This window comes from Moschus berezovskii, chromosome 1 (assembly GCF_049115385.1).
Source record: "Moschus berezovskii isolate FMDL1 chromosome 1, NW_MosBer_1.0, whole genome shotgun sequence".
Lineage (NCBI taxonomy): Eukaryota > Metazoa > Chordata > Mammalia > Artiodactyla > Moschidae > Moschus > Moschus berezovskii.
In genome coordinates, this window is record NC_142460.1 from 156,491,344 (window position 1) to 156,504,683 (window position 13,340).

Here is a 13,340-nt window from a genome sequence, read left to right on the forward strand (position 1 = left end):
TGGGGCATAAACCTATCTATCCAGAATGGTGGGGTGACTGGTGGAAATGGAAAAAGTGGATGATAGTCCATGATAATAGTCACATGTAGGTTTAGTTGAGTTTAAATGATACAATCAAGCAGGGCTTACAGACCTTTGGAGCTAAGAGTCTGGAACAAAGAAAGCCATCAGGGATTGGAGGATTCAGAATTCTCACCTCAGAGAAGCACACCCATACTTAAATCTTCATGTTGGAATCATTTAAAATCACCATTTCTGGTCTAACTTAATAGTTTATATACTCAGAAAAATAAAATCAACAAGGGTGGGAGAAAAAAATCTATAAACATAAAGGACTGATTCTTTAAAAATGATAACCACCCAAGTTACTAATCCAAATAACCATGTACCTTCTTTTTGAAACAATTATAAAAAAGTCTTGAACTTTACTTTAGAAGGTTTGATGTTGATAAAGCTGTAGTATCTCTGAAATTGGTGTTTATCGTAGGACTAAGCAAGTGAGTAAAATACCCTTAAACAACACAGGTTTCAACAAGGGCAAGTCCACTTCAACAGGTTTTTCAACAGTAACTACTACAGTACTACATGGCACACAGTTGACTGAATCCTGGACATGGAACCACAGATTGGGTCTGCATATAGGGAGAGCCAACTATATTTTACGTGGCTTCTCAACATCAGGAGGGCAGGCCCCCCTGACCCCGCAGTGTTCAAGGGTCAAGTATAAACTGAATAAGAGCCCATCTCATCAGTGTAGAAGACCTAATTATGGAATAAAAGGAAGGCAAATAACTTATACATTATATTAGAATTAAAAGTTTCAATATGAACTCAAAACTTCAAAAATATACATAATATATATTTTCATGTATATATGTTCCCCATATATATATATATACACACACACACATACATACCGGGATAAATATTTCATAGTCTGCTGAAAATACCTAGAAGCAATGACAACCCAGTATCAATGTGAAAATCTAGTGTCAATGTTTGCATCTAAATTTCATCTACTAAAAGAAACCACGGCTCTAAGGAAAATGATGAACCTATTATCCTGTGTCAAAAAATAAGCAAGTGCACAAAAAATTACTGTAATACATCAAAAGGACTAAGAAACCAGCTTGAAAGAGCACCCCTCTGGCCATATTAGGAAATTCTGAACATCAAAATGAGTAACATTAAATCTTTAAAGAACCCATGATTGAATATACTCATTCACTAAAAACCAGCATTTATGAAATTATGTACCAAGCACAGATTTCAGCTATGAAATATGATTCTCAATCTTGAGAAAGCCTAGGGTGGGGCTTCCCTGGTGGCTCAGTGGTAAAGACTCCTCCTGCCAATGCAGGAGACACGGGTTTGATCCCTGGTCCGGTTAGATCCCACATGCCTCAGAGCAACTAAGCCCGTGCAGCACAACTACTGAGCCTGTGCTCCTGAGCCTGGGAGCCGCAACTGCTGGGAAACCAGACGCCCTAGAGCCTATGCCCCGCAACGAGACGCCTGAGCAGTGCAACTACAGAGCAGCCCCAACTTGCCACAACTAGAGAAAAGCCCACACAACAAAAAAGACCCAGCCCAGCCAAAAATCATAAATAAATTTGTTTACAAAAAGAAACCCTGGGGTGAAGAAGGTATGGGACAGAGAGAAAAATGTAACAAACTAGTATAACGTGTGTTTGAAAATTTGATAGGGTGATAGATTAGCCTAGTAAGAAAAGGCTTCCTTAGTGGCTCAGACAGTAAAAAGTCTGCCTGCAATTGCAGGACACCCGGGTTCGATCCCTGGACTGGGAGAACGGCAACCCACTCCAGAATTCTTGCCTGGAGAATTCCATGGACAAAGGAGCCTAGCGGGATACAGTCCATGGGGTCACAGAGTCAGACACAACTGAAAACAGTAAGAAAAATAAACTACTTCAGGAAAACTGTTTAAAAATGAAAAAGTAATTTACATGTCTAAATTGATACTAAAAATTTTTCTTTGAAGAGGAGAAAACTCCTTCCATCCTTCCTTATGGATAAAATGATAGGATCAGAAATATAGTATTTTACAACCAACACAGAACAGCTGATTGAGGCAAGAATCATACTACAAGTACTAGACAGAAGTGTGCTGACAGGCTTACAAAATGCCCCCAGATTCATTACTAATTAATTACAAAGAGAAGATTACAAAGGCTGTCATCTTTGCAGCTGTCACCTTAATCATAAAGTGATCAGATTCAATTTCATCAATAATGGGAAAAAACAAACATATGCTTCCTAACATAAGAAAAGAACACTCTTGTGTATTATTCTTACCTGGATCTAAATGTCTGTAAACAATCAGACAGACCCAAACTGAGCGACTGTCTACAAAATATTTGACAAACATGCTTCAAAAATGTCAGTCTCATTAAAGACCATGTAAGACCATGAGCCTTGTTTCATAGGAAATAAACACTGAAATCTGGAGAGACAAAGGGTTATGATTCTGCAACTTACTCTCAAATAGGTCAATAAAAGTAGTAATTATACACTTATGTAGGAGATGAAGCAAATGTAGAAAGTGTTAAGAACTGGAGAATCTAGGTAAAGAGTATACAACTCCCGCCACATTTCCACAGGTTTGAAATTTTCCAAAAAAGTTTTTTAAAATCTGAGAACACATTTCTGGAAAGAAGTTAACATAAGGTAAACAATTACTATACAATATATGCTTCCTAAGCATCTATTCTGATAGACACACACATGTATACCACACAATTATAAATACCACACAATTATAAATACCTTTAATCCTCAACATTTCCTGAAGGAAACAGAAGGATAGTATACATTTAAATATTATATCATTTGTAAGTAAGAAAACTGAAGCTGAAGCAGATAAGTAGTTCCCTCTAAAGGCTTATTATCTCACCTTCAGAGGGCTCAAAGGGATAATACTATAGTGTTTCCTTTCTAGTTTTCTTCATTTTTCAGATTTCTACCACAAAGAAAAGAATAAAAGAAAGAAACTAAAGCTCAAAATATATCAGTTAAGAGTTTTAATAAAATAATTTTACAGTAAGGCACAAATGAAATCTTTCTAGAATTTAATAAACAGCCATTTCAAGTGATTAATGGTATTTAGATTCCCAGGTTTCATGACTGCAAAGGCAGGGGCGTATACAAATGGCCAGGCAGTAATTAGCTCCTGGTTTATCTTTCCCTGATTCATTTACAATGGAATATTCGCATGTTTCCTCCAAGGGCGCTGTACCTTCTTGCTGGCCAGGACATCCAGGTCACAGCAGATCCGGGCACGTGTGGAGGAAGGCTGGATGATGTCATCCACAAACCCTGGGGAAGCACAGGAAAGGAAGCGGATCACCTCCTGCCCACCCAGCCCTCACGGGGTGCTGTGTGGGCACCACCTTCTAGGGCCAACAGTGTGCATAGGGCCCAGGCCAACACAAGAGGGGCTCGGTCCTGCGAACCTCCTCATGACCCCAGGAGCCCCCTGCTCCTCTGGCAGGTCCCAAACTGGCCCAGAAACATTCAGCAAGAAAAGGAAAATGTGACCCCTCTTCCCTCCTGTCAAGATGAAGCTAGTAGGGAATAAAAGGAAGAAAACACACTTTTATTTTTAAAAACTCACTACAATCATTCGTCCCATCCTGTGCATAAGTCCATCCTGCCACTTTGCCACTCTTCCCATCAGAAAGTGGACTGTACCTCTTCACCTGGCCTTGTAAATTGCCTTGGCCAATAGAATGCAGCAAGAGTAACATTGCAGCTTCCACACCTAGGCCTCAAAGCACCTTCTTTCCCCTCTCACCCTCTTGCTGCCCTCAGGACACCCTGAAGAGCAGCGTGGACTCACCTCCCAAAGAATAAGCAACCCCATGAAGGAGAGTCCAGCTGACAGCCAGCACCAGCCATGTGAGTGGGGCCACCATGGACTATCCAGCCCCAGTCAGGCAGCTAGATGACATACTTCCATGACTGATCCCAGCAGAACCACTTACCCAGCTCAGCCCAGACCAAATGCTGACACTCAGAACTATGAGGGGAAGGTGCAGGGAGGTTATTTTAGACCACTTTGTTTTGAGTAGATTTTTCACAGTACTGGGTAACTAGAATACCACGAAGAGAGATTTAGCCACTTCAGTAATGTTTTCTTGATCACTGTTACAAAGTGGCCCATACAGGCCCCTCTGCCCTTAAGTGATGACGGCTCATGGTCCAACCAGCCCTCACCAATTTCCAGACTCAACAGGAAGGGCAAAGGCAGGCCTTCTGGAGCAAAATAAGCATCAAGCAACCCAACAACTGAGCCCAGCTGCTCTCCCCACCACAGACCCACCTCTCACGGCTGCAGGAAAAGGGTTGGCAAACTTCTCGATGTACTCTGCCTGAGCAGCCTCCACGTTCTCATGCCCTTTGAAGATGATCTCCACAGCACCCTGTCACAAGAGGAGTAGGTGATCATCCTGGAGGCCCCGGAGAGACCAAGGTAGGTCCCCCTCCTCTAAACATCACTGGAAGTGATTGCAGATGTCTTGGTAAACAAAGTGTGCTGGAGAGACGTGGCCACACCAGGTGCCTGAGCGGCCGCCATAACCCCACAGCCGCAATGGATGCTCAGCCACAGCTCCAATGGGTGGCCCAGATCAAGGCATCACTGGCGTCCCTAGATTCTGTCCTAATCTCTGCAAGTGCATTTGTCCTTCTCTGAGGCCAAGATATTTGGCCCAGTTTCCACTATTAAGAGTCAAGGTCCCCTTATCAAGGGAAGCAGAATGCTGTTACACTTTTTCATTATCCTGAGCCCTGAGCACACAACTCAAAGGCTAGAGGCAGAGAAACTAAAATGCAAACATAGAAAAATGAGGACTGAGAGAGAAGCCTTCCTGGCAGAACCCCTGAAAGTCAGCTTGGGGAGGTTGGGGCCTGGGAGATACCTGGTTCAACCCCGACAGCTATTTCAAAGCAGGAAAAGAGTGGCGAGTAGACTAAGCAACAGAAAGTGCCCTGCCCACAGTCAGCAGGGTCAGGACTGCACCTCGGCCTCCGTGGGCTGCAGGAGTGGCTCCAGGCCCTCTTGGGAGCTGGGGATGGGGTTGGGGAAACATCCAGTCCTCCAACAACTAGTTCAGCTGACTCAGCCCTTTCCCTTCTACTGAATCCCTGAACCCACTTGAGGCCCCTACTACCTGGGTCCATGCCCGAAGTGAAAGTGCAGGAGGGGGATTGCCAGGGTCTAGACCCCAGAGGCCCAGGCCTTTTCCCAACACTTCCCAGCTGTGTGGGGAGAGTCGAGTCCCTGGAGCCAGGAGAAGGGAAAGCTGGAAGGTCTTACCTTTGCTCCCATGACTGCAATCTCTGCCGTGGGCCAGGCGTAATTGGTGTCACCACAAAGGTGCTTGGAGCTCATGACATCATAGGCACCACCGTAGGCCTAGAACAGTCCCAAATGCTAAATGTTAGAGGCTGAGTCAACCAGATCACGTCCCTATAAGACCCCAGGAAGCCAAGTGAAATGAGGATGAAAAGCAAGACTGGCCCTCTTGGGTTCCTGAAGGCCCAGGGCTGGGAGGCCCGGGAATACCAGGGTGCAGCCACAGGCTTTCACAGTTCACAGTCACGGTCTTCTGGACTTTTCCCACTGCTGCTCTCAGTTCCCAGATGAGCAGGGATGTGTCTGCTGGACGTGTCTGCAGGACCATTCACGCCGAGCCATCCTCGAGAACTTGTTAAGGGGAGTGAGGCGTAGACTCCTTCCAGCACTTCTGACCCTCTCGGCCAGACCCCCAACCCCCAGGCCTCGCCGCTGAGGGTGAGTGGGCTCCAGCCTCCAGCCTGAGCTCCTCACCTTCCTGGTGATGACCGTCACTTTGGGCACAGTGGCCTCTGCAAACGCGTAGAGCAGCTTGGCGCCGTGGCGGATGATGCCCCCATACTCCTGCGCAGTGCCTGTGTCACGAGCAAGTTACTGGATCCCCACAGAATCTCCCCAGGGTCAACCCCCACTCTCAGCTGTGGGGGCTTCCCCTTCCCCACAGGGCCACCCCCAGCCAGTCCCACCCTCCAGACACCCAGAAGATGAAACGTCACAAATCCTAAGGGAGCTGTGCGAGGATCTCCAAATAACGTGGGCGGCTCACTGGGCAAAGCCGCCTCTCCTGACCCACCTCCGCCAGGGACTCACCAGGCAGGAAGCCAGGGACATCCACAAACGTGATGAGGGGAATGTTGAAGGAGTCACAGAATCGGACGAAACGAGCCCCTTTCACGGATGAATTAATATCCAGGCATCCTAGAAAGACGGAGACCACTGTGCTGAGCTTCTAGGCCACTTCCAGTCCCACCCACACCGGGCAACCATTCAGAGCTGGTTTCTACAGGGGTACCAAAGTTTCGTCATCAGAGAAACTAAAGGAGGGCTTCATACTCCAAGAAAAACAGGGGAGACAGAAGAATCCACCTGGCACTGGCCAGAGGACCCAGCAGTGGCTCAGCCCCGAGGGCTGGCACCACACCCCAGCACAGACATCCAGACTTTGTCTTGTGAACTGAAGGGTAGCTGTCACCTGAGGCACAGCCTACCTCACCCCTGGAGCCCACAGTGGGAGGCCTCATCCAAGGGCTGGTCTTATAGAGTCTGTGTAGTTGGAATTGGATTCTGCCTCCATCAACTACAGCCATGTGTTTGGGGAAATTACTTTCTGAGTCTGAGATTCCCCACCTGAAAAGGAGGGATGTTACTAGCCCTACTATGGAGGTGGTGGGTTAGTCACTAAGTTGTGTCCAACTCTTGTGACCTCATGGACTATAGCTCGCCAGGTTCCTCTGTTCATGGAATTTTCCAGGCAAGAATCCTGGAGTGGGTTGCCATTTGCTTCTCCAGGGGATCCTTCCTGACCCAGGGATCGAACCGGAGTCTCCTGCATTGCAGGCAGATTCTTTACCAACTGAGCCACCAGGGAAGCCCCACCATATTTGAAAGGATTAAAGGAGATGGTATCGGTAAAATGGCACACAATAGAAAAAGCTCAATTACTAGTAAATGCCCTCACCCAGAACAGTCTGCAGAGTATTCTATAAGGCCAGCATTATCCTGATACCAAAACTTCTTGTTTTGGGACAAGAAAATGCAGAGTAAAATCCCTCATGAACACAGATGCAGAAAGTCCTGAGATATTATAAAAACAGTCAAGTGCAGTTTAACCCAAGAATCCTGAGTTGATCTAATGTGTGAAAAGCAGTGAAATTATTAAAGGAAAAAATACGGTCATCACAACAGATATAAACATCTGAGAAAATCCAATATTCATAATTAAAAACTAGCAGTAAACTATAAGTGCAATGGAACTTCTACTATCTGATAAAGAATGTCCATAAAAAACTTAAATACTCATGGATCAGAAGAATATATAAATTCCCAAACTGAACTATGCCAGTGCTGTCCAAGAGAACTTTCTATGATGAAAATGTTCTCTGGCTCTGTTATTTGTTGACATAGTAACCACTAGACACATGTGGCTACTGAACACCTGAAATATGACTAGGGAAAGTGAGAGACTAAGCTTCTAATCATATTGAATCTTAATTACTTATACTATTATTTTAGATTTAAAGCTTAATAGCTAGGCTAGCATAGCTGGACAAATTTGCATTTTCAAGCAATTCCTATCAAAATCATAGGAAATTCCTTTGCAGAAACTGATGAGCAGATTCTAAAATTCATATGGTAATACGAAGGAGACAGACTAGTCAAATGGTATTTTTTTTAAAATAGCAGTATCAGAAGACTTCCACTAGCTGACCTGAAGACTCACAAAAGCAGGGATTCTCCATCTTGGCACTACCAACATTTTGAACCGAATGATTCTTTGCTATGGGGGTTTGACTTCTGCATGCAGAATACTTAGCCGCCATCTCTGGGTTAGACACACCAGATGTCAGGAGCCCCCCGCCACCCCTCACACCGACTGTGACGATCAAAATTGTTTCCAATATAGCCACATGTTCCCAATACATCGAAATTGTCTCTAGTTGAGAACCACCAAGAACCATAAAGCTTCAGAAATCAGGACAAGATGGAAGAGGCATAAAGGTGGGCAAAACCAGCAACAAAACAGAACAGAAGGGGAAGAAATAGACCCACAGGACTGATTTCAGACCAGGCACCAAAACAATGTGGAAAGCAAGTCTTAACAAATGGTAATACTGTTTCACTCCATACTCTACACACAAAAATCAACCCAAAATGGCATAACCCACAACCACAAAGTTCCAAGAAGGTGATTTGGACTATCTTCAAAACCTTGCAGTAGGCAAAGAGTTCCTGGACAGGACACAAAAAGCTCTAATCAGAAGTAAAACATTGATAAAAAGGATTTTACCACTTTTAAAAAATAATGTGAGTCAAAAGACTTAAACAAATAAACAAGTCACAGACCAGGAAAAAAATATTTAAAATACACATATCTGACAAAGGGTTCACATCAGAATATATAAAGAACCTTAGAAATCAACAATAAAAAGACAACTCAAAAAGTAAGAACAATAGGCAAAGCTTCCCTCTTGCTAAATGCATTTTTTGAGATGATAGAAATGTTCTATATCTTATTTTGGATGGTGATTACAGGTTGAGAGTTTCCCCCTGGGTGGGGAAGATTCCTGGAGGAGGGCATGGCAACCCACTCTAGTTTTCTTGCCTGCAGAATCCCATGGAGCCTACGGTCCATAGGGTCACAAAGAGTCAGACATGACTGAAGTGATTTAGCACACATGAACTGTCAACTTGCCAAAACCCACCCAAATGAGTATGTAAAAGCTGTGCATTTTATGGTCTGTAAATGATAACTCAGTAAAACAAAAATGTTTTAAATCTCCCCTCCTCCCTCTCTATCCAAATCTATGTTAATAAAGAATGCGAATGATGAGTCCTGGGGTGAAGACAACTCTAAATTAAGAAACCGCAAAATGGAAAAGAGGTCAGAATAAAAATCAAAAAGAAGAAAAATATGAGCAATGACAACCAAAACAAGATAAAATCATTAGGGAATTGAAAATAGAAATGGAAAACCTGTGACCCTGAGCTGCCAAGAGTGGGCCCTAGGTCCAAGAGCTTGGCTTCCTCATCATAGTCCAGGCCTGTCAGAGCATCTGGCACCCAGGGAGTCCAATGAGCCCTGGCAAATTCTGCAAGGATGAAATAAGAACCCGTGCCAAGGGGGAGGCAAGAAAGGGGAGAGGAGAAGTGCGAGTTTGAGATTAGCAGATGCAAACCAGTATACATAAGATGGATAAACAACAAGGTCCTACTATAGAGCCTGGGGAACTATATTCAATACCCCATGGTTAATCATGAACATGAAAAAGTATAGCAGAAGTTAACACAACACTGTAAATCAACTACATCAATAAAAAAGGAACAGAAATGAGAACCATGACAGAGGCCTCCTCTGTGAGCCTCTGATACTTTATGACACTCCATAAACATCACAAAGAAAATTACAAGGTCAGAAGGAGGGAAGCTGGAATGCAACCAAGTATTCAGACCCAAGTCAGGGCTCAGGAAGGCCCTGGGATAGAAGTCTAGGTATTTGAAGATAAAGTTTCCAGAATAAGCCAAGCAGTTTCTTCAAAAGTGAGCTTGTGAGAGTGTGCCTGTACTGGAGGGTTCCAGAACCTGCAGACATGGTCTCGGGACAAGAAATCTCTTTGTGCAGACACAGGAAATCACGTGAAGTCCACGCCAGGGACAGACACAGTGAGGAGGAGGAACTCGAGAATACGTGAACAGAGGAGAACTTACCACAGGAACAAAACGCACGTTCAGTGTGTGTAAACATGATTTCTAAACAACAAAACGGTGGGACAGACAGCACGGAGCTCCTGTCCTCAAAGAGAAACATCAAAAAACAAGCAGAAACAGTCAGAACTAACTTTGTCAAAATTCTGAAACAGGCAAGTTAACTAAGCAAACGCTGAATCAGGAAAAAGGCAATTTAGAAATGGCAGAAAAGTTTTGTGGCATTTTGAATTACACTTGCCCCACATTCTCCCAGGTTGTAGAGGAAGCAAAGACGACCTCAGACACAAATCACCATGTAGGTCTGTTCCACCTTATGTGAGGGTGCCCTGAAAGATGATGCAAGCCTTTCATCTCTGTATCTAACTCAGAACTCACCCAGACCACAAAAGTAGCAGTCATTGCTCACTGCGAGAAAAAAGAACCACTGACATTTCTGAAAGAGATGGGAATACCAGACCACCTGACCTGCCTCTTGAGAAACCTGTATGCAGGCCAGGAAGCAACAGTTAGAACTGGACATGGAACAACAGACTGGTTCCAAATAGGAAAAGGAGTGCGTCAAGGCTGTATATTGTCACCTTGCTTATTTAACTTATATGCAGAATACATCATGAGGAACGCTGGGCTGGAAGAAGCACAAGCTGGAATCAAGATTGCTGGGAGAAATATCAATAACCTCAGATATGCAGATGACACTACCCTTATGGCAGAAAGTGAAGAGGAACTCAAAAGCCTCTTGATGAAAGTGAAAGAGGAGAGTGAAAAGGTTGGCTTGAAGCTCAACATTCAGAAAACAAAGATCATGGCATCTAGTCCCATCACTTCATGGGAAATAGATGGAAAAACAGTGGAAACAGTGTCAGACTTTACTTTTTGGGCTCCAAAATCACTGCAGATGCTGACTGCAGCCATGAAATTAAAAGACGCTTACTCCTTGGAAGGAAAGCTGTGACCAACCTTGATAATATATTAAAAAGCAGAGACATTACTTTGCAAACCAAGGTCCGTCTAGTCAAGGCTATGGTTTTTCCCGTGGTCATGTATGGATGTGAGAGTTGGACTGTGAAGAAAGCTGACCGCCGAAGAATTGATGCTTATGAACTGTGGTGTTGGAGAAGACTCTTGAGTCCCTTGTACTGCAGGGAGATCCTACCAGTCCGTTCCAAAGGAGATCAATCCTGGGTGTTCATTGGAAGGACTGATGCTAAAGCTGAAACTGCAATACTTTGGCCACCTCATGTGACGAGTTGACTCACTGGAAAAGACTCTGATGCTGGGAAAGGTTGGGGGTGGGAGGAGAAGGGAACGACAGAGAATGAGATGGCTGGATGGCATCACCGACTCGATGGACATGAGTTTGAGTGAACTCTGGGAGTTGGTGATGGACAGGGAGGCCTGGCGTGCTGTGATTCATGGGGTCGCGAAGAGTCGGACACGACTGAGCGACTGAACTGAACTGACAGACATCTAGGGCAAAAGATTACAGTTGAGATCACCTCAGGCCAGGGAGGAAAAAAACAGGCAGAGTGGGGTTTGGCGGGGGTGGGGCAGAATTTGGACATTCAAGAGCAACTGCATATACAAGGGACTTCAGAAAGAGGCAGATATGCCTAGAGCGAGATGTATGCTCAGAAAAGGTCTGAGAAGGAAAATTAGAAAGTACCTTGGATAGATCAGTGAAACAAAACAGAGAGCCCAGAAATAAACCCACAGAGCTAAGGACAATCTTCGACAAAGAAGGCAATAGTATACAACGGGAAAAAACAGTCTTTCAGCAAGTGGTGTTAAGAAAGTTGGGCAGCCACATGTAAACCACCCTCTGAGCATACTCAAAAAGAAATTCAAAATGGCCGAAAAATTTAAATGTAAGACAAGACACCATAAAACTCCAAGAACAGTACATTGGCAAAACATTCTGACATATATCGCATCAATATTTTCATAAGTCAGTCTCTCATGGCAACAGAAATAAAAGCAAAAATAAACAAATGAGATCAACCAAGCATATAAGCTTTCAAACAGCAAAGGAATCCATAAACAAAATGAAAAAGACAAACTTCCAACTGAGAGAAGATATTTGCAAAAGATGCAACCAGCAAAGGCTTAATTTCCTAAATATATAAACAGCTTCTACAATTCAATAACAAAAAAGCAAATAACCAACCAAAAAATGGTCAGAAGGCCTAAACAGACATTTCTCCAAAGACACACTGATGGCCAATAGACACACAAAAATATGCTCACCACTGCTAATTATTAAATAAATGTAAATCAAAACTACAATGAGGTACCACCCCACACCAGTCAGAATGACCACATTAAAAAGTCTAGAAATAATAAATGCTAGAGAGTAGAAACGGAGAAGGCAATGGCAAGCCACTCCCAGTACTCTTGCCTAGAAAATCCCATGGATGGAGGAGCCTGGTGGGCTGCAGTCCGTGGGGTCGCTGAGGGTTGGACACGACTGAGCAACTTCACTTTCACTTTTCACTTTCACACACTGGAGAAGGAAATGGCAATCCACTCCGGTGTTCTTGCCTGGAGAATCCCAGGGATGGGGGAGCCTGGTGGGCTTCCGTCTATGGGGTCACACAGAGTCGGACACGACTGAAGTGACTTAGCAGCAGCAGAGAGTAAAAAAAAAGAGAATCTTCTTACACTGTTGGTGGGAATGTAAATTAGTGCAGTTCAATACAAGACAGTATGGAGGTTCCTCAAAAAACTAAAAATAGAGGTGAAATATGACACAGCAATCTCACTCCTAGGCACATACCCAGACAAAACAATAATTTGAAAAGATGCATGCATCCCTATTGTTCATAAGAGCACTATTTACAACAGCCAAGACATGGAAAGAACCTAAATGTCCAGCAACAGAATGATGTGTGTGGTGTATACACACACACACACACACACAATGGAATATTACTCAGCGATTAAAAAGAATGGAATAATGCCATTTGCAGCAATATGGACAGACCAAGAGATTATCACATTAAGTAAGTCAGAAACAGAAAGACAAACACCATATATCACTTATATGTGGAATACAGAATATGACACAAATGAACATATGTACAAAACAGAAACAGACTCACAGACAGAGAACAAACATACTTATGGTGGCCAAGGGGGAGGGTGTATGGGGGAAATAAAATTAGGAGTTTGGTTATTAGCAGGTGCAATCTATTATATATAGAGTGGATAAACAACAAGGTCCTAATGTATAGCACAGGGAAAAATATTCAACATCCTATGATAAATCAGAATGCAACTGACTATGCAGTATAGCAGAAATTAACACAAAACTGTAAATCAACTATCAGTTCAGTTCAGTCACTCAGTCGTGTCCGACTCTTTGCAACCCCATGAACCAAAGCATGCCAGGACTCCCTATCCATCACCAACTCCCAGAGTTTACCCAAACTCATGTCCATTGAGTCGATGATGCCATCTAACTATACTTGAACAAAATTTTTCTAAAAAAGAAAATCCCTTGAGATGAATGAAAATGAAATCATAACATTACAAAACAAAA

General features: G+C 43.7%; 1 protein-coding gene across 1 annotated transcript in view; it reads right to left on the reverse strand.

The window, feature by feature from the left end:
* Positions 1–3,026: 3,026 nt before the first annotated feature.
* The window catches only part of PCCB (propionyl-CoA carboxylase subunit beta), a 95,321-nt gene continuing 85,007 nt past the window's right edge, over positions 3,027–13,340 (reverse strand). The window contains exons 11-15 of the mRNA XM_055413258.2: positions 6,188–6,295; positions 5,852–5,952; positions 5,339–5,437; positions 4,343–4,442; positions 3,027–3,336 (exon numbers count right to left, since the gene is read on the reverse strand). Of these exons, the coding sequence (XP_055269233.2) occupies positions 3,215–3,336; positions 4,343–4,442; positions 5,339–5,437; positions 5,852–5,952; positions 6,188–6,295 (530 nt within the window). The 3' untranslated portion in view covers positions 3,027–3,214. The remainder of the gene's footprint in view (positions 3,337–4,342; positions 4,443–5,338; positions 5,438–5,851; positions 5,953–6,187; positions 6,296–13,340) is intronic.